This window comes from Xyrauchen texanus, chromosome 33 (assembly GCF_025860055.1).
Source record: "Xyrauchen texanus isolate HMW12.3.18 chromosome 33, RBS_HiC_50CHRs, whole genome shotgun sequence".
NCBI classification, from domain to species: Eukaryota; Metazoa; Chordata; class Actinopteri; order Cypriniformes; family Catostomidae; genus Xyrauchen; species Xyrauchen texanus.
In genome coordinates, this window is record NC_068308.1 from 31,691,839 (window position 1) to 31,714,894 (window position 23,056).

At 37.0% G+C, this 23,056-nt stretch overlaps 2 protein-coding genes across 3 annotated transcripts in view; both read right to left on the reverse strand.

Moving 5' to 3' along the window:
• Positions 1 to 19,215, reverse strand: part of LOC127626489 (centrosomal protein of 131 kDa-like) — a 36,253-nt gene extending 17,038 nt beyond the window's left edge. Inside the window, exons 1-18 of one of the 2 annotated variants that reach the window (XM_052102296.1) lie at positions 19,088 to 19,215; positions 18,071 to 18,263; positions 17,373 to 17,467; positions 13,360 to 13,471; positions 12,851 to 12,978; positions 11,759 to 11,863; positions 11,420 to 11,596; positions 11,151 to 11,265; positions 10,915 to 11,004; positions 9,886 to 10,039; positions 8,503 to 8,600; positions 8,243 to 8,422; positions 7,838 to 8,029; positions 7,206 to 7,343; positions 5,683 to 5,808; positions 5,318 to 5,434; positions 2,689 to 2,718; positions 4 to 106 (exon numbers count right to left, since the gene is read on the reverse strand). In XM_052102296.1, the coding sequence (XP_051958256.1) occupies positions 4 to 106; positions 2,689 to 2,718; positions 5,318 to 5,434; positions 5,683 to 5,808; positions 7,206 to 7,343; positions 7,838 to 8,029; positions 8,243 to 8,422; positions 8,503 to 8,600; positions 9,886 to 10,039; positions 10,915 to 11,004; positions 11,151 to 11,265; positions 11,420 to 11,596; positions 11,759 to 11,863; positions 12,851 to 12,978; positions 13,360 to 13,471; positions 17,373 to 17,467; positions 18,071 to 18,259 (2,149 nt within the window). In that variant the 5' untranslated portion in view covers positions 18,260 to 18,263; positions 19,088 to 19,215. The remainder of the gene's footprint in view (positions 1 to 3; positions 107 to 2,688; positions 2,719 to 5,317; positions 5,435 to 5,682; positions 5,809 to 7,205; positions 7,344 to 7,837; positions 8,030 to 8,242; positions 8,423 to 8,502; positions 8,601 to 9,885; positions 10,040 to 10,914; positions 11,005 to 11,150; positions 11,266 to 11,419; positions 11,597 to 11,758; positions 11,864 to 12,850; positions 12,979 to 13,359; positions 13,472 to 17,372; positions 17,468 to 18,070; positions 18,264 to 19,087) is intronic. The other variant, XM_052102297.1, reaches the window with a different exon arrangement.
• Positions 19,216 to 20,535: 1,320 nt separating this feature from the next.
• Positions 20,536 to 23,056, reverse strand: part of LOC127626701 (E3 ubiquitin-protein ligase rnf213-beta-like) — a 40,004-nt gene continuing 37,483 nt past the window's right edge. The window contains 2 exon segments of the mRNA XM_052102675.1: positions 20,536 to 21,785; positions 22,383 to 22,558. Of these exon segments, the coding sequence (XP_051958635.1) occupies positions 21,650 to 21,785; positions 22,383 to 22,558 (312 nt within the window). The 3' untranslated portion in view covers positions 20,536 to 21,649.

Here is a 23,056-nt window from a genome sequence, read left to right on the forward strand (position 1 = left end):
GACCTTTGACTGTGATCTCCTTGATCTTTTTGGACTTCTCATCGATCCATTTCTCCCTGCGGATCTTCTCTGTGGCACTCATCAACTCTTTCAGCTTCTTTATCTCCTGTTTGGAGGGGAAAACATCAGAATATCAGTTTAGAGAGACCAAGGCCACCCTAGCATTCCTAGTGGTAAGTCAGGGGTGAAATGATAACTGGCATTTTTCAACCAAGTATCAGTGAAAAGAGGTGTGTTTGTTGTTTGTCCACCTTGGTAGGTCAATTTTAAGTATATGAGCTGTTTATTTTATATAAGGTTCACAATTTTTACAATCCTGTAACCGAATTCAGCACCTGTCTGAATGCACATTAAATAAACCTAAAAATGAAATCAAATTTAAAACAGAATTTAATTTTTTTTTTATTTCTTTTCATTTTTATTATTATAAGTATTACAAATAATACCAATTATAAATAATGTCATTAATAATTGTTTATATTGAATTAAATACAAAGTACAGTAAAAATAAAACCACTAATAGCACCAACTTGCACACTGTGTTTCAAGGTTCTTCATCTCGGAGACCTTGCCACAGTTCTATATATTAAGGCTGTCTCAATTGCTTCTGTCTCTTCATGTAATCCCAGACTGGCTCAATGTTGTTGAGATCCGGGTTCTGTGGGGGCCATACCATCTATTGCAAGACTCCATGTTTTACTTTGATTTTATTTTCAAAAGGAATGCTTGGGAATGTTGGGGATGTTTCAAATGTTCCTATTGATATGTTCCTACAACTTTCACACAGTGCTGTATATGTATGCATGCATGCATATATATATATATATATACATGCAAAGTGCCAACTATGGAGGATGTTTTGATTGACATAGCCAATCTACCATAACCTCAAAAGGTTACTGAACAGGTCAGTGTAACAACAAACATCTCAACATCATTTGTTCTGTGTATTTGCATGCTGTTGAGCATACACTGAAAGAAATAATGAAGGACTCTCTCCAAACAGTACTTGTTTAAGGACTCATACAGTACATGTTCCACCTGTTAAATCAAGAAAGGTGAAGCTGTATCTGACTAAGCACCACATCATGTGTACAGCAATAAAAATGAGCAAATATACAAAAAAAACTTCATATTACTGGCAACTACTGAATGTAAGAGTAAACGCTTGGGTGGCAAAACTTGCCAAGTACATGTCTGGTTCATATTAATCACAATATCAAAATAAATAAATGTTATTTTATATGTTTGCAATGCATTTATATGTCAAAGCATAATTACCATAAAAAAACACAAGTACAATAATGAAAATTATACAGATATTATTTATACATTATAGTATAAATTAAGTATTTTACATTCTAGTAGTACCGCATGTCTTGCACTGGCTTTCATTATTGGCAAAGGCCATTTGCACAGTGCAAATAGTGTTCATGCTTTTTACTCACTTAACTAACATGCAGTATAATAGCATCACTGCAGCATGTTTATATGGAGTCCCTCTGACACCCTACACAAACCCTTTAACCATGGTTTTCCTACAGTAACCATAGCATCACCATGGTATTTTGTGATTTTTTATTTTTTTTATGCATTTGGCAGACGCTTTTATCCAAAGCGACTTACAGTGGTTTATTACAGGGACAATCCCCCCGGAACAACCTGGAGTTAAGTGCCTTGCTCAAGGACACAATGGTGGTGGCTTTGGGGATCGAACCAGCGACTTTCTGATTAACAGCCCTGTGCTTTAGCCACTACGCCGCCGCCGCCACCACTCATTGTGATAAAATCATAGTTACCACAATATTAAACATGGCAACTATTTGAATACCATATTACTGTAGTAGCACCATGGTTAGGCTTTACAGCATGAAATGTGGTTTCCCCCAAAATACATTGTTACTAAAATATTACTATAGTAAAACCATGGTTATTTTTAAACCTTTATTTTATTTTGTATTTATTATTATTATAAGTAGTATTGAAGAAAATATTAATAGTGAAGACATAAAAACAAACTATAACAGTGATGAAAATATAATGAGAAGACGATTGAGAAAATTGTTCTCTCAGTTGAGAAAAATATTATTCAAATTGGGAATTAATCATAACACATTATGTAAAGAGAATTTTGGGGTAAAATGTGATTCATTGTCATGAAAATAATGTCACAATGAGAAAAAAATAAGTCTTAGTAGTTAAAAGAACAGGCTTTATTTTCTTTTAATATACAATTATTTTATAATGACTTTTATCCCTCTTGATTATGGAGTGTAATGTGACCGGAATTGTTTTTCTGAGATTCACCTGTTTATCTGTATACAGAGTCAGAATATGCATGCATAGTGCTTCATTAAAGGTTATGCTTCATAAAAAGTGTATAAAAGGCATATAAGATTAATGGCTCCCAACCATGGCCGGGTCTAAGGGGGGGCTGGGGAAACTTTACCCCTTACATTTTCATTGTGCCCCCCTAGAAACTTCTGACAACCCCCAACCCGGTCAGATGAAGAGACAAACACTTGCTCCCTTAAAGATCAACATAGTGCCCCAAAGATCAAATTTAAGTATAGGCCCTGCTCCCACCAAACAAAAACTGCAGGCCTGTGTTGGATTACCAGTTAAAAAGGATGGAAAATTGACAGAACAATGGAGTAACAAAGGGTTACATAGAAAAACAAGCGTTACCTCGCACATGGGACCCAGAATTTGCCACACCTACAGGCAGACGGAAGGACAGATACAGAGAGAAATGCACAACACAAGCAGAAAGAGGAAGAGAGAGAGAATCTGAGTTAGCAGTGGCAAAAGAAACACAGCAAGAAAATATGCATGCGACAGTATACGCATGTTAAGACACAGCAGCAGAGAGAACCACAGCAAAAACAAGAGCTGTAGAAACTAACATGAACTAGAGCTGATATTTAACACTCGATCACCCCCTTGTGTCTAATGCATGCTAATGCATAAACTCAGTCATGGTTTTGAGTCTTAAGGCAGATTTATTCTTCTGCGTGATGGCCAATGCAGTGGTTTGCATTTATAGTTCTGAGTTGATGTGTCTACGTCATTCTGAGAGTACAGTAAAGTGCTAGTGTATTGAGATATGCCTTTATTTCTGAAATAAATATAAATGTAATAAATCAACTAAAGCTATCCAATTCAAGGATTCAAAAGTTTTTCTTAAAATTACTGTACCATTAAAAATGAGTTCATCATATGTAAACATGATTTAGATATATATTAAGCACATTTATTATCCATGTTATCATACATGCAGAGAGAAAATAATTAAGCATTTACTGTTTGCTCGAGTCACTTGAATAATAATAAATAAATATTTTGGCATAGTTTTTTGTAGAACAAATCCCCCATCAAATTAATTAATAACTACTCTCTTACCCCAGCACATAATGCATGCCATTTTAAAGCTAAAAAGCTGGACTTTACAATGCATATTTGCAATATAACCACCTCTAAACTGGTGCATTTTAATTTGCTGAAAAATTCAAAGTGTTCCGTTGATAACTTATGAAATATGATTATTTACAGTACATCATACTGTCAAACCTTCATATAGATCAGAAAGTTCTCGATTAGAATACAGCAAATATTGTGTCACTCACATATCAAATATAAATTGAGTAATAGGGCTGCAACGAATGATTCATCTAGCAATTATTCGAATATTTGGCGATTAATCGTTAACTCTTAACGGATTATTCAGCTTGTGCCCTGACTTAAAAGGTTGTATTAAACATGCTTGCTAACAATGAAGAGGACGAAATCATGTTTTAAAAATACCTCTAAATGACATTCACTGAATAAAAGGGAAAAATACGTATTAAAATTAATAAATTGAATTAAACTTAATTCGGTAATTCAAAAATTCACCACAAAAATTAATATTGTTATCAAGTTTTTTCTCTTGTTTTCCATTTAAAATAGAGAACAAATCCTTAAAACAAGAATACTTGTGAAGCAACATATAAGATATTTAGACTTGCTTTAAGAGAATGCATCTTAAATATAAGTGTATTTTTCACTTGGTTATACTTCTGTGTGCAGTTAAGACAAAATAAATTCAAGATCTATTCTCTAAAAGAGAGTCTAAATATCTTATTTGCTGCTTCTCAGGTGAATGCAGTATAGCTGCTAAAGAAAATGTACGTTGCTTTAAAGGAGTTTTACATATTTATATTGGAAATAAAGCCAAAATAAAAACAAATCAAAAATGTATTTTGTTGCAGTGTATAATGGGGTGAAGACTACCCTCTCTCACCTTTCTGAAAAACAAAAACCCTTGTATTAATAAAGCTGCATATTGCCAATTTTCATCATGATAAACACACAGTGACATATGTATTATGACTCAATAAGTCACTAGCCATCATGTTATAATCTAGCTGCATTAAGCGTGTGTGCTTGAGGGATGAGTGTCCCCGTGACAGAGTGTACCTCAGCCAGGTGCAGTTTCTATCTCTCCCCCTCAGATCGGGACATTCGCGCAACTCATAGAAGAGGCACAAACCTCAAAGAGAAATGGCAGTTTCGGAGTTTGTAGTTATTTACATGATCTACTTACGAATTATTAAAACTTTAATAAAGCTATAACGTATTAAATATAATACCGGGGTGTTTCCATTAAAGACTCTTATTTCACAATGAGAGTGCATCTGTATTTACTTGTTCTGTATTTTTGTGTTATAATTCCCTCATACTTTGCGATCTACATCATCTGAAGCTCTTTGGAAAGTTTGGAGTGCATCTGGACTGTGATCTGTTCTCAAGCATCATTATTAGAGTTTAATGTGATCTCATGTTACATTAAATGAGATTAAATGACTATTGGACAACACATTTTTTTTATTATTGTCGACGTTGTCAATAATGTTGACTAATCGTTTCAGCCCTAAAATCCCTGAGAAACGCTGTAAAACGATGTTTCTTTTTGTCATGTTTTTGCTTGTAACTTTGAGGAAAAAACGAAATGTTCCTGATTAAAACAATGCTCCAATGAGTCATAGATCTTAAAAATATCTTTGAGAAAATGTGACGCTACCTCAGGTATCTTTATTTTTTCCATTTTTTTTTTATCCTGGCAGACGGTCTCTGGTTACAAAGCAGACCAATCAAAGCTGTGATTTTTAATGATCAGTTAATGGTATCTGTAATTTTAGGATAGTATCTTTCCAGGTGGAGAAAATGGTAAAACAAATTATTAGGGAAAAACTGCTTGAGCTCAATGTAAGAAGCATCTCCTCTGCAAACGTTTCAGTGACAACTTTCTGCACCGAAATCTCAAAACTGAACTCACCAATTCATGTTGCTCCTGCATCTGTGTGATCTTCTTAGTGTACTTTTGATCCACCTGCTTCAGTTGTCCAACCACCTCCTCACAGCTTTCAGTCAAGGCTTTTTTATCATCAATCAGCTGAAAGAGAGAGAGAAAAGCAGTCTTGATTTAATGGTCACACAAAACCAATTGTTTGTTATTTGGGCAACTCTCACAAAAACATGATTAGGTTTATAATTTTATCTTAAAATCAAAAGGAAAGAAATGTGGAGCTACATTTTTAATGTCTTAAAAAATAATTAAATTCTCATTCCATGTGCCATTATTTTAATGAAAATAGAATATAATATACATTTAGATGTATACAGGGTGTTTAAGGTTATCACCTGGTCAATAAATGTCAGATGTCTTTGTATCGTAGCTTCATACTGCTGTTTCTGTAGCTGGAAATTATAATTGAGATCCTTCTCGGTCTCCTTCACATGCCGAATTGTTAGCTCCCTCTGCTGGGCCTGAAGACACACGTGTAATGTTAAATTCAGCCTGGGCTATATTAGGCCTTGCTTACACTTGGTATTAACATGCATTTTGGGCAATCTAACCACAAGTGGATGCGTGACAAATAAGTTTACACCTGGTCGTAATAAGTTTCTCTTTTGACCACTTGTGTTTGGGTTTCGAGGTGAGGGTGACTGATTTCATGACGGCAATATACAGTATATCGGTTATTCTTAAGATATTTTTGTGAAGTTCTTGTGCAATTATATGTATGTGCTTGTTAAAATTGTATGATCTGAAAGGGATTTCCTTTCTAAAATCACACATAACCAGCAAAGTTAAAGGAATAATCCGGGTTAAATACTAGGTAAGTTCAATTGACATCATTTATAATTGACAAAAATTATTTCGACTCGTCCATCCTTTTCTTAAAAATAAAAAAAACAGTGAGGCATTTACAATTGAAGTACACTGGCAGCCAAAAGTTTGGAATAATGTACAGATTTTGCTCTTATGGAAATAATTTGGAACTTGTATTCACCAAAGAGGCATTCAACTGATCACAATGATAAGTCAGGACATTAATAACATGAAAAATTACTATTTGATATTAACTTCAAAGAGTTCTCGAGAGCAGCAATGACAGTTTTGCAAATCCTTGCCATTCTAGCTGCCAGATTGTCCAGATACTCAGGTGACATTTTACCCCACACTTCCTGTAGCACTTGCAATAGATGTACACCTTTGTACGAAATCTTCAGTGTTTTGGGCAATTTTAAGAATTGTACAGCCTTCATTCCTCAAAACAATGATTGACTGACGAGTTTCTAGAGAAAGCGGTTTTTTTTTTCCATTTTTGACATAATATTGACCTTAAGACATGCCAGTCTATTGCATACTGTGACATCTCTAAAACAAAAACACAAAGACAATGTTAAGCTTCATTTAACAAACCAAATAGCTTTCAGCTGTTTGATTTTATTTTATTTTTTTTATAGTATTTTATGGATTGGCCCAAATTCCTTACCAGTGCCTCACTATAACCCAGATTTATTTATTTTTTTTTTTTTAAAGAAATGGAGGGCCACGTCAAAAATAATTTTTGTGGTAATCAATATTATACCACAAATGCTGTCGATTGAGCTCAACTTGTGTTGAACCTGAAACATTCTTTTAAAACTTGAAGTGGGCAAGGCTTAAAATATTTTGGACCCGTTTACACCTGTCTTTAACATTGTCCTGTTTCAAATGGAATGGCCAAAACATATCTTAACACATGGTGTAAACAAGGCCTAATGCATACATTACATTTTCAATAGCCAGATCAACTGTTCTGGGTTTATTTTGCAATAATGACTGACTGAACATACATAATCCCTTACATACTAATGCATGTGTGCGATTGATTTACCAGTGATGTCTGTAGCATATTGACGGTGCGTTTCTTCTCTTCCAGCTCCAGTTTGAGTCTCATCATGGAACCAGTAACCTCAGCTGCCGTGGCTGACGCTTGTTCTACAACTGCAAGATCGTCCTCTGATAACACCACCTACACACACACACACACACACACACACACACACACACACACACACACACACACACACACACACACACACACACACACACACACACACACACACACACACACACACACACACACACACACACACACACACACACACACACAGTGTTTCCATGTTTTATGGGGACCTTTCATAGACATAATGGTTTTTATACTGTACAAACTTTACATTCTATCCCCTAAACCTAACCCTACCCCTAAACCTAACCCTCACAGAAAACTTTCTGCATTTTTACATTTTCAAAAAACATAATTTAGTATGATTTATAAGCTGTTTTCCTCATGGGGACCGACAAAACGTCCCCACAAGGTCAAAAATTTCGAGTTTTACTATCCTTATGGGGACATTTGGTCCCCACAAAGTGATAAATATGCACACGCGCACGCACACGCACACTAAATACACTGACCCAACACAAAACTTCTTAACTTTAAATGCTCGAGTGAGTTGGATTTACCTCTCTGTGTGAGCCAGAGGTGACCGAGCGTGGTCTATCCTGCTCTGATTGCTCCATCTCATCCAGGAAGCTCATGATGCTCTGCAGTTTGGCCTCTGACAGCAAGGCGGGGCCATCTGGAAGTGCAGGAGTCTGACTCAACTGCCTGTGCCGTTCCACGTTATCAGTCGTCAGGGAGATGGAGTCTCCGTCCTGAGTATACAGATGGGGAGATTTAAACTGTTCACACTAATACACAACAAAACCATTTACTCAAAGCTATATACTTAGAATAGAGCATGTAAATCTTGCCACTTCTAAAAGCTGAATTAAATTGAACCACTGTAATTGCTAAAACTCACTAAATTTAGTGCTTCTCCTAATTTTAATAGCAACACACCTAGATCCAGTTGAGCCCGGACTCACCTCATCAATCCACGCGTACTTATCCTTCCTGTAGCTCTTGGGCTCCAAGAGTCTGTCCGGATCTTCTTCTAAGAGCTTCAGCGTGTCCAGCAAGTCATTCATTGTGGTTTTCGACTGAGCCCTGCTCGATGGCGCCCCCTGTCGCTGGTCCTCCACACTCACAGACCTCTGTAGGATCTCCTGTGAGAATGTGTTGAACAAAACTTTAACTTTTGGTTCACAGCTGGTGGGATTGGAAGTGCTTTGGATTGAGGGATTACCTGAGAACACTGAGAGCCTCTGCTTACAGAGTCAGCTGGTGATGCAGCCCTCAGATTTGTCACATCATCCAGATCAGACACAATGTTCACATTAGAATCTAAAGAAATACACACCTTGTTGCTCAGAGAAATGTACTTAAGTCACTTTGTTGATATATTTCTGAGACACTTATGAGTAGAACTCTGTAATTCCACACATTTTGAAATGGGTGAATCTAACAAAACATGTCAAGGGTCTGAGTCATATTTTATCCCAAAATAATAAAGGAAGTCAAGTCTTAACTATCACCAACATGCAGAATAAGACATTTTTGTCTACAAGTGCTTTTCATGTAGAGTTCAAAGTGGTGCTTGACGCTGGCATTGACACCCAGACATGAAATGTAACTACTCGATTGTTAGATTTTGGGAATCGTTTAATGTTACTTGTATTGGTGCTATTTTAGTGCATATCTATCTTTATACTGTGGAAGGCTTGGTTTGGAAAATGTTAATAAATCATTATATTGTTACATTGTGCTGTTTTTTTTCTTTCCTAAGATGGAAAGATGTCAAATTTCAGCACTTTAGTTAAGAGTTAAATAATTTATTTTCATTGTACTGCATTGCAGAACAATGAAATTTTGTTGCTATCCCACGTTCTCAAACATTTACATAAGAAACAGCATTAACAATAAATATAACAATTGCATGCAGATTAATATAGATTAAAAGGATAAAAAAATAATAATAATTAAATCCATTTAAAACGTGTAGTGCAATTACAAATATAAATTTACAGATGGAAACCAGTCGTGAAGTGTTCAAAAGTTGTACGGCTCTAGCAAAATAGCTATTATTCAATCTTGTGGTACGAGAGTAGATTGTCTTTCCATACTGAAGGGAGGAGACCAAAGAGGTAGTATTCAGGGTGAGTGGGATCCCTAATTATTTTGGAGGTTCTGCGCCGACATCTGGACAAATAAATGTCCTCTACTGATGGTCACTGTGTGCCAATGATATTTTGTACCATTTTGGTAACTCGTTTTTTTATCTAATTTAAAAATCTAATTTAATTGACTGACAGCACTAATTGTTCCATATTGTTTTGTTTTCTATCCTAAGAAGGAAAAAATGGCTTTATTTCCTAAGGTAAATGAGAAGCACTTATCAAAAGACGTGAAGCATTCCTGTTTAAATTGACAGCAAACAAAAGAATAATATTTATAGTTAGATTTTGTTTTGAATATTGCTACTCATTTTGATGGAGTACGCCACATTTTTATTTTGAGTTAAAATGTGACGTGGACATGTTTTCATGGGATTCACCCACAAAGTGAGGTATCACACTTCTGTATACTACTAGGAATTAGGTACATACAGTTGAACCAGAGCAATGCACACCTGTGTTCTTCGCCTTGACGTCAGTGGGAGAAGTGGGTGAACTCTTGGTGGGTTTTTTACGCTCTACTTTCTTAGCATGCCTCAGTGTCTCTATCTCATCCTCTGCAATCTGCTGTACCTCTGTAGCACGTTGTGCTCTTTTCTGCTGAAGCTCCTGTTTTGAACACAAATTCACATAAATTGCTCAGTAAACAGTGAGAAAACTACATTGCCTGGCCAAAAAAATTAAATAAAAAAAATAGCCATTTGGATTTAAATAAGCAGATCTTTAAGAGCCTATGATTGGGTCATTTTTGCAGTGATTAATACGTTTCAGCTGGCAACAATTCTTTTAACTGTAACTGATGTAGTGTGTAGCTTCTTATTTCTTAAACAACCATGTCGGAGTGCGTCAGGTTAATAAGGGAAGTGCATGAAGCATTGCCCCTGTCATGTATAGTGCCCACTGTACAAGCCTCTGGAGGCAGTGTTATGATCTGGGGTTGCTTCAGTTGGTCAGGTCTAGGCTCAGCAACGTTATGCAGCAATAAAATGAAGTCAGCTGACTACCTGAATGTTCTGAATGACCAGGCTATCCCATCAATTAATTTTGATATCAATTATAGCACGGGCATATTCCAGGATGACAATGCCAAGATTCATCTGACTCAAATAAAAAAAATACAAAAATAAAAAATAAAAAAAAGTGGTTCAGGGAGCAAGACGAATCATTTTCACACATGAACTGGCCACCACAGAGTCCTGAACTTAACCATATTGAAAATCTCCGGGATGTGCTGGAGAACACTTTATGGAGTATTTCAACTCTCCTGTCATCTATACAAGATCTCGGCCAAACATTAATGCAACTCTGGATGGAAATAAATGTTTTGGTGTTGCATAAGGTTGTCAAAACAACATCATGAGGAATTTGCACCGTAATCAAAACTAAAAGCGGTTAAACAAAATATTAGAGTATGTGAACTCTTTTTTTTTTTTTGGCCAGGCAGTGAATAACTGTGCCAAGAAGAACAACAATTACTGTTGTACCTGTATTGCTGTAAGTCGAGCTAGACGAGCTTTCTCCTCTCTGATTCGTCTACGATTGTCATTCTTATCCTCTGCTCTTTGCCCTCTTTCCTATGAAAAATATACCAAATCACTCACAAGAATGTAAAATAGGCAAGCTAGTTTAACCCTAGGTTTGACTGGTGCCCACTGCAGTTCTACATTTTAACTGAAGTGGAGGATGAATTCATCATAATTGACAAGATCAAATACATTACCTTCTTTTTGGATGGGAGTAGTTTGATTTTATCCTCATTGGCTTGCTTTCTGTTGGCATGGCGACGATACCAACGCTGGATGGTAATAGCAGCATGGTTCACTTGTTGAACAAACCTGTAATAAGAGAGTTTCAGTGTTTCTAAATGTATCAAAGTCATTTGTAGAGAGATTGAAACATTTCAAAAGACAAATATGCATTTAAGAAGATGAACAGATCACAGAACAACAAAGAAAGACTTGATTATGATTATTATAAGTTAATGATGACCTCTCTGCCTCTTCTTCAGTCACCTCTCGTCTGCGCAGCTGACTTGGGCTTCGGGGGCTAGGGGAAGCATTGTTATTGGAGCCTGATGATGCCGAGGAGAAGTTCTTCTGGGACTTAGTGAGAGAACCGTTCATGTCTAGTGTCACATCATCATTTACCGTGGCTTTGATGATGTTACTATTTAAAACAGAGGGAGAAAAAGATGAAGAGAGAGCAAATAGTGTAAATGTGTAAACCAAATTAGAAAAAGCATACTTAAGCACAACTGAAGCTCAATGGACAATGATGTAGAGCAGTTCACACAGTTGTGCAATAATTTTACACTCATAATGAACCTACTTGAAGGAGGGCTTCTGATTGGAGCTCTTGGGAGTAAGGGGCTTCTCTGAGTGGTTGTTATGAAGTATGGGGGTCACAGAGTTCCCCACAGCTGCTTTATTGCTCCTGAAAATCAGGCATTAAACATGCAAACATTGGCACATGTTTTACACCAAATATTTACAATGTTGCAACAAAATAATATATACACACACAACACAAAAAGGACAAACAGACCCAAACATGGACAGATATAAACTGAACAAAGACATTTTAAAATAGGATTTTTTTTTTTACCAAACTATCAGCCTGGTTTTATTTTATTCACCTATATTTAAAATGCATACAATCAAAAGAATTTCAGCACTCTTTTTCCACGATGCGAGCTTATGCTTTGATTGACAAGCACGAAAAAAGGTGTAAAGTGAATTTGGTGTCTGTGACTCAGTTGTTATGGCAACCATAAATATAAACGCAACCCATAAGGACACAGTGGGTGTTTCTCAATGCTAAGAGTGCAGAAAACAGATTTGCGTTCTTATGAAGACCAGTTTTGCCAAGTTACCTTGGAAGAATGAACTCGGAAGGACAGGAGGATATAGAATGCATGTAATGTGAGCTTTGGAAGGTGTTGCAATATTTCTGTTGCGCAACTACATTTGTAGTCAGTGAGAGAACTACTGGCATTACCACACACCAGTGACAGAATTATTATCATCACACCAGTGAGATTTTGCAACACATTGAAAGAAATCAAAACAACAAATGTTTACGGAGTATGACAAATCTCACAGGTCCGACTTCGCAAGATTTCACAAGGAAATGTGTTTGAGGGAAAACACAATAAATGTCCTTTGGCTGCACCGTAGTGCCGCAATGGCTACTGGGACATCAAATAGGTTCATGGTCAAGTCAACATCCAACAGCATCATCAATTTTCAGCCTGATCAAAAACACATCGGGGTAATTTTATGCAGTCTCTGTACTTGCCTTCTTAAGTATTGGAATTAAACTTCAGCAGTAAATATAATGCCGCTGAAAAAGTCCATAAGAACCTAAGAGCATACTGAGAAACAGCCAGTGTCTAAATGGTGCAGAAAAATGGCCTCCCACCTGTTGTTAGCAGTGAAGTTGGCAGCAAGATAGACCCCGGCTTCCCTCTTCTTCAGTCCTGTAGAAGAATCCATACTGCAGGTACTATGAGAGCTGCTGGGCACAGGAAACACTCTTGGCTGGTCATCCTGAGAGCAAGAGGTCATTTTAAACCAATGCTAAAACAAGGACATATTTTTACCTCTGTTTAATGACATAATCATTATACAAACTATCAGAAGGGCCAATATTACATTTACAAAGATCTACCATTATAACCATGGTTTCCACAAAAATACTATAGTTTCTAAATGTATTGTTACTGTTGAACTAAAATATGAATGACTCATCTTGCACTAACCATATTTATTTCCAATTAAATGTTCTCTAGAATGAGAATGTACCTCCCTCTAAAGTCCACCAGTATCAAATCATGGACACACACACTAATGATAACCAAAATTACTCATTTTATAAGGGGTGTTATGGGGGACACATTAGAGAGCAGTTGCTTATTGTTTGGTCAGTACCAGGATGTTCCAGGTAGTATGGTCTTTGGAGGACTTGGTGAGGCTGGCCAGTTTCCTGCGTCCATCAGTGCTGCTGTTGAACAGAGCCAGGAAGTCTTCTGTGTGGCCTTCACTTCAATCAGACGCAAAGAGAGCAAGACAGAAAGGAAGGAGAGAGGGAATTATAACACACTAAACTGATACTGAAGATTAGAGTTGACAGGAAATCTCCACCATTATGCTAGGGTTTTGTGTGTGGTTCCTAAAATATTGCTTTTCATTTGTTACTGTAAGTTTTCTCATTGCAAGGGTGTTGCTATGTAGTTGCATGCTAGCCCAAATCAATATAGCCCAACCCAAATTGTCTGGGTCTGTTCCAAAACTAAGTGAACTGCATCGCGGTCTCCTGCCTAAATTGGCAGCTGTCTTCTATGGTAGCATCCTAACTAAAATAGAGCCTCATAAGAGATCACTCTACAAAGGCAGCGGCTCTGCACATAATTCACATAATGCTACTCATGCGCATGATATAAATATATTTATAATAATAATTTTTCGCCCATTGTATTATCTGCCAGGTGTAAATTGTAAATCCAGTAATTGAAAGGTAAAGCAAACATTTCCTGAGCAAACAACACAAATTAAGGTACATATCATTAGCGTGAATGTGAGACGAGTTGTGCAATTATTACACTGCTCTCTGTAATCCTTGATTCTGACTGGTCAATCATGCAATCCAATGCTCTGATTTTTCTGAATAATGACTGCACTTCCAGAAATAATGTGATATTTCAACTATAGATGATGTTATGCCTGTCATCTTACTTCTCGTCTCACTCCACTAATAAAATAATTTCAAATTTTCATTTACTTTGGCAACAAGTCATATAGAGTGGTGGTGGCGTAGTGGGCTAAAGCACATAACTAGTAATCAGAAGGTCGCTGGTTCGATCCCCACAGCCACCACCATTGTGTCCTTGAGCAAGACACGTAACTCCAGGTTGCTCCGGGAGGATTGTCCCTGTAATAAGTGCACTGCAAGTCTCTTTGTATAAAAGCGTCTGCCAAATGCATAAATGTAAATAATAAGCAGCCTATTGAGCAGTCAAACTGTCATTTTCACAATAAAAACACCAACAGAACTTAGAGGTTGAATTCAGCTGTTTCTGTAGACTCCACCATCTCCTTCTCACATAATAACTTCAATGCAAATCAATATGTTCATTTATTTATTTGGTTGGTAGACATGTAATAAACAGGATAATGTAGTCAGCCAATCTGTATTGCAAAAATAAACCCCTTCAAGATGGTACAAGACCACTATGTTGGGGTTTATTTTACGATAATGACAAGCTGACTGTACTTTGTTAAGTCTTACATGTTTGTTCAAATCCTTATCCCTTTAAGCAAATATGAGCAATAGTAAATAGCCATAGAGCAAACACCACTAAAAATACTTGCATGAGGAACTGTAGCAAAATGGCTGAAACATACTCTATGCAAGTACGTAAAGATGTATCTCGCAACGCAAGCTCGATTTCACATTGTTGCATTCTGAAATGTGGCAAACTGCAATTCACAACTCTACACAACACATTGCATTCTAAATGTTGCCACAAGGGGCGCTTTAGTAAGTGTGAACGGTCCACTTCTACTGTGAATTTTCTCTTTCAACTCAACTACTTTCATGGTTGAGCAACAGTTGAAGAGAATATTGCTGAGCAGGTAAGATAGTCAATACGTTTATAGCAACTTACAAGAATATCAAAACATTTAGTTTAATGGCATCGACGTTTGAAGGTAACTCTCTCACCCCCTTGAGTACATAGGTTTTTTCCCATACCATCACAGGTATGCAAGAACGCACATCAAGCATGTGCAACCGGACTGCGCGTTGGTAATGTGGTGGCCAAGCACTCACATCTGCATTCACATACTTGCGTAGAGTATGTTTAGGCCTTAAGGTTCAAGCCAATGCCTCTAATTAATATTAGGAAAACGTAGTCTCAGTTTTTACTTCTTTAGTACAAATATAGGGTCAAAACCAGCCCAGAGAAGAGATATTTATCTTAAACTCTGCCCTATTAAAAACAACCAGACTATCTAGGTTAACATATCAGATTAACAAAAAAAAAAAAAAAAAAAAAGGCAGACAACAGCTGCATTGGGCCAACACCAGAGGCCTGCTACAGCAAAGGCTGTTTTTAAAGGGGCAGATGTCCACAAGCATATGGCAATCACATCTCCCTTTGCATTCAAATTCCACCAAACGTTCAACATGCAGTCTGACTTGCCCCATCGGCATCTGTGCTAGCGACTTCAGTGTGCATATGTGAGTGGTTTGGGGGTGGATGGGGTGCACACCATCAGCTGGTTCAATGAAAATAAATTCAAGAACTGCGTTCCTCCACTGTTCAAGCAATTCAGAGGGAAGAGAGGTCATGGAATGATAGTTATTAAACACCAGAAGGAAAAGGGGGAAGGGTATTAGGTCGTGCTTCATTTAAAACCCCTGTGCTATCCCAGGATGCTACGGGAGGGGAGGGAAGGACTGGCAGCTGCCGGACAAAAGAATTCAGTATGCACACACTTCGCCTTTCACTGAGTCCTCACATTTGAGTGAAACCAGAGACCCCAGGTTCTCTCTTGACAAAGCTGAGCCCACCCTCTTCTTTCTTGACTTGTGCTGCAGCCGTCAGGCCACAATAGCTATTGTCTGGGTAAAACCGCAATCACTCAACCCCCAGCTGTTGCTGCTTAAAGGGTATAAACCCTCAAACCTTTAAGTCTAGGGGGTGATCATCCAAGCATTCCACAGCTTGGGTGAAGAGAGTGCATGCATGTGTAGTAGACCCGAGCTTGCATGAACATGCCATCGTTGCAAAAACATCATACATGTTAAATATGCTTCAGTTAACCGGCATACAGTATGACTGCAAATACATTATTGCTCACACTCACATCCCTGGAGTAGAGGCCATTTCAAAAGTTTATTTAGGACTGCAAAGAAAAGCTAGCAAACACTCACATAGCACTTTATTAGGAACACCTGTACACCTACTTATTCATGCAGTAATCTAATCAGCCAATCGTATGGCAGCAGTGCTTTGAATAAAATCAAGCATATATAGGGTCAGGAGCTTCAGCTAATGTTCACATCAACCATCAGAATGTGGAAAAAATATGTCTCAGTGATTTCAAGCATGCATGATTGTTGGTGCCAGATGGGCTGGTTTGAGTATTTCTTTAACTGCTGATCTCCTGGGATTTTCACGCACAACAGTCTCTAGTTTCCTCAGAATGGTACCAAAAACATCCAGTGAGTGGCAGTTTTGCAGACAGAAATGCCTTGTTGATGAGAGAGGTCAACAGAGAATGGCCAGACTGGTTTGAACTGACAGAACTTCAAACTCAAATAACCACTCTGTACAATGGTAGTGAGCAGAATAGTTTCTCAGAATGCACAACACGTCGAAACTTGATGCAGATGGGCCACAAAAGCGGACCACGTTGGACACTTTATTAGGTCCATAGTGTTCCTAAAAGTGCTCAGTGAGTGTAAATGGATCTACTCAAATCAAATTCAAATTCTATTTTAATTGAATTATTCTTAATGGTGATCCAACTACTATACATTTCTTTACCTTATTACAGCAAATAATTACCGTAATACAACACTTTTATAGTTAAATCAGCATAGCACTGCTATGATAATAAATACTTGAATCCTTTAAACAATATATATATATATATTTTTTTTTTTTTTTTTTTTTTTTCGCATTTAAAAAACGACAATAAGAGTTTTTTGCATTACAGTAATGAATGGGGAAATGTTTTTAATTTTAATGAAAATGTTAAAATACAAAAAAAAGAAATAGTCCTAAAATAGGCTCAATATTCTAAGCAAATATAATTAATTATTTCTTGACCCAGTTCTTAAGATGTTTATAAGATCGACACTCTTATACTCTGTGACATTTGCAGCTCCAGGAAAACATAAATGGCATGACCAGGAATGACAGATGGTTCAGTACCTGGAGCTTGTGTTGGCCTGCTGGTTCACCTGTGTGGTGCTGTTGGACCGACGCAGGTTTTTAATTGCTCGTGAGCTTCCCAATCCAGCATCAGTCTGTCAACAAAAGAGAGTGATAAAATGTTATAATGGCATACTAGACCTACTACAGACAATTAAACAGGTGTAAAAACACTATTAAATGAGCTGTTCATTCTTTAATGAGCTATTTCTTCCTGACCCATAAAAATTACTTTTGCAGGAGCAACCATGTATTCAGGTTGATTCAGTCATATTAAATAATATATTTGACTAGAATAAAACATATAAGTTAATTTAGATGTTACCACATGAAGCATATTTTTAGGTTACCTACAAATATCCTAAGACCTTAATTAACTGGTTTTATTCGCAAAAGAAATATTATTTATTAGATCAAATAGAAATGGATCCTTAAGGTAATAATTGCTGGAGACCACTTTTTACACTATGAAATATGGATATATTATATTACGAATGGTGCTGGCAACAAAATGCAACATGGTAGCAGGAATAAATCCTGTGTTTACACACCATAACTTGCTTGTTCTTATCACTCTGAGGTGCTATGTAAAGGCACATTTAACCTCTATTTTCTCAAGGGGCACCTATAACACATGATAATACAAAACAATGTGAGATCTAATTAACTTGTCAATCATTACAGTCAATCAGACATACAAACGTGTTCCGTTTTCCCCGTCCCTCACTGGCCACGGACACAGATATGGACCGAGAGAAGTGCTTTCCAGGGGAAGCACTGTTGGGTCTGTGAGCCATCAAAAGCTGAGAGCTGGTCAAGCTGAGGTCCAGTACGTCTCCTACCGGTCCTGCCTGGATGGATGCGGATGGACTGCGAGTTGTATGCATTCTTCTTTACATACAGATGGACATAAATATGATTAGGTCACACAATACTTAAGGGTGTAAAATGGATGTCATTAAAATACACAACAGGTAGAGCTGAATACTACGTATCCTATAGATTAAAAGCAGGTGAAATACACTAAATAATGGCAATTCAGTATGTTATGTCTACATTAATAATGGAATGCAAACGCAAAATCATCCACAGGTGGTTTGTTTCGATGGCAACAGATCAAAAACATCAACACTGTCCATCACACATCAACATTTATCTCCACACTGAATGGTTTGTGTTAAGAAACAGCACAAGAACTAACAAAACAGATCCGAAAGTTATTAGATGCAATACTAAATATGTTGAACATGTAAAATCAATATTCCTTGACGTATGCTGTTCACATAAAACAAAATGAGTCTATATATCTGCAGCAACATATCAGATGAAAAACGCTGTCAGAAAAGGACCAGATTTCACTAAAAAAAAGAGCTTTCAAATAAACTATGTATAAATAAAACCAAATAGATCAAGTCTTAATATCATGATTATCTACAGTTCAGACATAACAACAATGACATTTCAACAAAAGACCTCCTTCTGTATAAGCTAAAACGAGATGAGTGTCAATACACAATACATTGCTATACAAATACTCGTAAATGTACAAATAGGATGTGTAGTTTAATAGTTTCTGTCCGTTAAAATAAGATTGATTACATTGACTTTGGTTCAGCTATGTCGAAGTCATGAGTCTTTTCTTACACAATTCTGGCTAGCTTCATTTGATAAACACGATGAAATCTGCCGCTATAAACGGTCAATCCAATGCTTACCTTCTCTAAATTGTCCACATCGGATAAAGAAACTGTCTTTATTCAAATAAGAGCGTGATAATTCCCGTTTGCAGCGTCTGACAGTGATTTCTCATCTGTCTCCAACTTCTCAGCACAACATCTTCTCATTGGCAACCAGAAAGAAACTCCGAAGCTCCTCCTGTTGACTTTTACGATTGGTGGAAATCGGTGAGAATCAGTGATCTGATTGGCTTATCGGTTGTGTGTTTTAAACATGCAGGGCGAAGAGGCGTGACTCAATTTTTAGGTTGGTAGGCGTGTAGAACTGGTGGCAGATGTGGCGTCAATTTGAGTCAGCGAGATAAATTATTCAGTTTACTTATAGTGAGGGACTTTAAATAGATGCCATGTGCTAACACAGTAATTATGCTAATAAATAGAATTATTTAAATGTCATAAAAATAAGAATGTTATATATCTTTTTTAAATACTCATTGTATGGCATTGAAAAAAGAGCTCGTCAAATAATTGTAGTTAATTTTATGAGGGACTATAACACTTTGAAGGTGTTTTTAAAGATTTCCTGTTTCAGTGGCATGCCCAAAATTAAAGGCTTATAACTCTCCAAAAAAAAAAAAAAAAAAAAAATATATATATATATATATATATATAATCTCATATTAAAATCATATAATATCTAATACCATATTAAAGAGAACATTTCAAATGTTTTAATGATATAGACTATGATAAATTATGAGACTCTCAGCCTAAGAAAATGCTGAAAAGTCATTCAAAAAAACTTGAGACAAAAATCTACTTTTTTTCTTATTTTTCTGATTTGACATTATATACATCTCTAGGTGTAAATAAGGTAGCTCTGTTTTTGTTATGTAAAAATTGGTGTTGTTACAACAAAGCAATCAAAAGTTATAGCATTTAAAAAATAAAAAAACTATTCTAGTGTCCAAAAACATCTCCAAGTGTCCAAAAGCTTGCTAAACAAAACAAACACAATAATTGTACATAAGAACTAATTGCACATGCAAAGACAGCAATCACTGTGTTTTCATCTCACCAAAGCATACAGGCATGAGTAACGAGATGTTGTTTGAGCCATCAAGTCTTTGTCCTGACTTGGTACCATCTCATGTTGGCCAAGTGTAATTAGAGTAAACTGCACTAATTAAAAACAAACATAATTGAGGAGGGTGTGGGTTAGGATTCTAAAAAAATGTCAAGTCTGCATCTAGAGAAGCTAGGGTGTACCTTATGGACTTCGAGATTTTACATCGATTCCATTGGGCCCCCTCTAGAATGTATAGGCTTAGTATATATGTATAGTCTTAAAGACACCAATCAGAGGACACAACCCATGTCTTTTGGTGGTGTGTTAAGATCCAAGAATTTTGGTTGAAGGTGTGTGACGTATTGGGCACTCGGGTTTCATTTTGCCCCAGGCTAAATATTTTGGGTGATGGGGCGGTCATCGATGTAGATAATAGACACATAAAGATTTGGGTCCTAACCAGTGTCATGATCGCCAGACAGATAGTTATTAAGGGGATGAGGTCGGCTGGAGCGCCCCCATTTCAGCAGTAGTGCTTTGAGATGGGAAGGGTGGTTTGAAGAAGGGTCATCTAGAAAACTGGGGAAATTGGACTCGTTTGTTGGGAAATGGGGCAGATATCTGGCATTTTTGGTGGGCTCTCGGTGAGAGGCAGTGGAGATAGAGATGCAGTTGTTAATATGTGTAATTATTATATATACAATAAATACATTAGGGCTGTCGATTTAATGCAAAAAATGTACGCAATTAATCACAATGCCCCCGGACCGTAATAAGGAGAAATCCTGAGAAATGCAAGCTTGTAGTAGTTTACTCCAGAGGGCAGTAAGTGAAACTTGGGGCAATGCCCAGTTTATACAGAGACCAAAACAACACTTCAGTAGGCAGCACAACACAAACATGCATTATGTTCTTGCATTCAAAACACTTGATGGAGCTCAAATTCTAACTAAGTGATCTCAAGATGTGTTCTAAGTATTAAACTATATTTAACTTGACACAGTGACCTAAACCTTTTATGTTTATGACGCAATTCACCCAACAAGTCTGATGCAGGTGTAAATTGACGGGTCCTTAAACAAGCCCTCATAATAAATCTCGAACTGATTGACAAATTCACTTGTGAAATGGATTGCTGTGAACTGTATGCCAATGATTGGCTTATGATCAATAATATGGTAGTAAACAAAACATTGTATTCTAAAGCCGTTTATTGTTTTGCCTTATGATTAACTTTTCTGCCACAAGAATGTAATGCATTTTAATTATCTGAAAAGAGAAAAAGAAAAAAAACAGTATATATAATTTATAACATTTAAAGTGTGGCTCAGTGGTTAAGGCTCTGGGTTACTGACAGAAAGGTTGGGGGTTCAAGCCCCAACACTGCCAATATACCACTGTTGGGCCCTTGAGCAAGGCCCTTAAAAAACAAACAAAGAGGCAAGGTGCTATAACAATATTTGTTCAATTAATTCTTGGTCCCTACAAATCCCTTAAAAGTTTTATTGGTTTGGCTCAAACAGAGGAACATTTTATTGTTTGAATTCCACTGCAAGTTTCCAGATTTCAGCTGCTTTAGCCAGGGTAATTTCCTCTGGAAGAATGTCTAGACCAGGAAAAGATGTGATGTCCTTTTCCTCCAAATGGAGTTCCATGGTGGACTTGATGCTATGTGGTGGGAAACAGAAAGAGGGGGGTTTCAGTGTTTGGTGGGCATTAGGATCAACAGTTAGCATTGGAATCTATTGTTCTAAGCACACGCATTCCTTTTCTCTCTCCGACCAGCTGCCTGCTCAGTAGGTAACCATAGTGGGGCACACTGACAGATGGGAGCCTGGAGGGGTCAAAGTGTGCCTCCAGTAGGTCTAAAGCCCACAGGTCCCTGAGGGACCAGTGTGATAAGTTTGGTTGGTCTGCATTGTTGTGACTGAAAATGGCCATTCTGGGTACAAACTTAAAAGACCCTTAAGTCTCTTTGTGTTTGTGTAGGGCTTGACACTAAATATTATAGGGTACTTTTAGTGTATTTTCTAAGGAGGCAAAAAACATTTACTGACTTATATTTTGAGAATAATTACCCTGAATAATGACATTTAAGAGTTTGATATTCCGGACTGGCTTGATGTTCCACAAGCTAGATATAAAAAAATTATATGCTTCAGTACCATGTTCTGAAATTGATAATAACATGGCTTTCTGGAATTCAAATGGTGAACACAGAAGGCTGGACTGCAGGGTAAATGATACATAAAAATCAGTTCTTACTCCCAGTGTGGAGCGAAGCCATCTTCCACAGTGCTGTTGGTCTTGAGTAGAAGGATCTCATGCAGTTCCAGAGAGAGAATATCAATATCTGTGACTCCAAGGAAAACCTTCACCTCCTTTCTCTCCTCTGAAGTTAGTTTGTCTCTAAACTCTTTAGACAGCCGCTGGAATGGATCCTGTGAATTGTATATTGAAATTTTGAAAGTATTTACAGAAATAGTGAAATGCTTTCCATCATAATGCAACATAATGCAACATTTAATAAGACAATCGAATATCATGCAAAGTTATTTAGAATATACTGTCTTAAGCAGTCTTTGAACTGTGCACTGACACATACACAGTAATTAAACTTGGCACACTTTGACCAACAGTTTCCCTTGGATTTACAACTATCATATGTCCACTCTCTCTACCCTGTTTAAGGTCAATCAAAGAGGTCAGAGGTTAGTGGTAATGGGGTCAGATTAGTGACCTGCTAAATAGCTGAGCAGAAGGGGGCTTTTTTATACACAAGCAATAGTCCCTGCCTGTGCAAGGGACTTATTTTGTTAAACTAATATTTATTGTAGACTTATTTTGTTATATTATGTTATTTGTGTATATAGCTTTTTTGAAGCGTAGGCTACTTTCTATTGGTTCCTAATGCATCTGTAAAATTCTAGTCAAGTGGC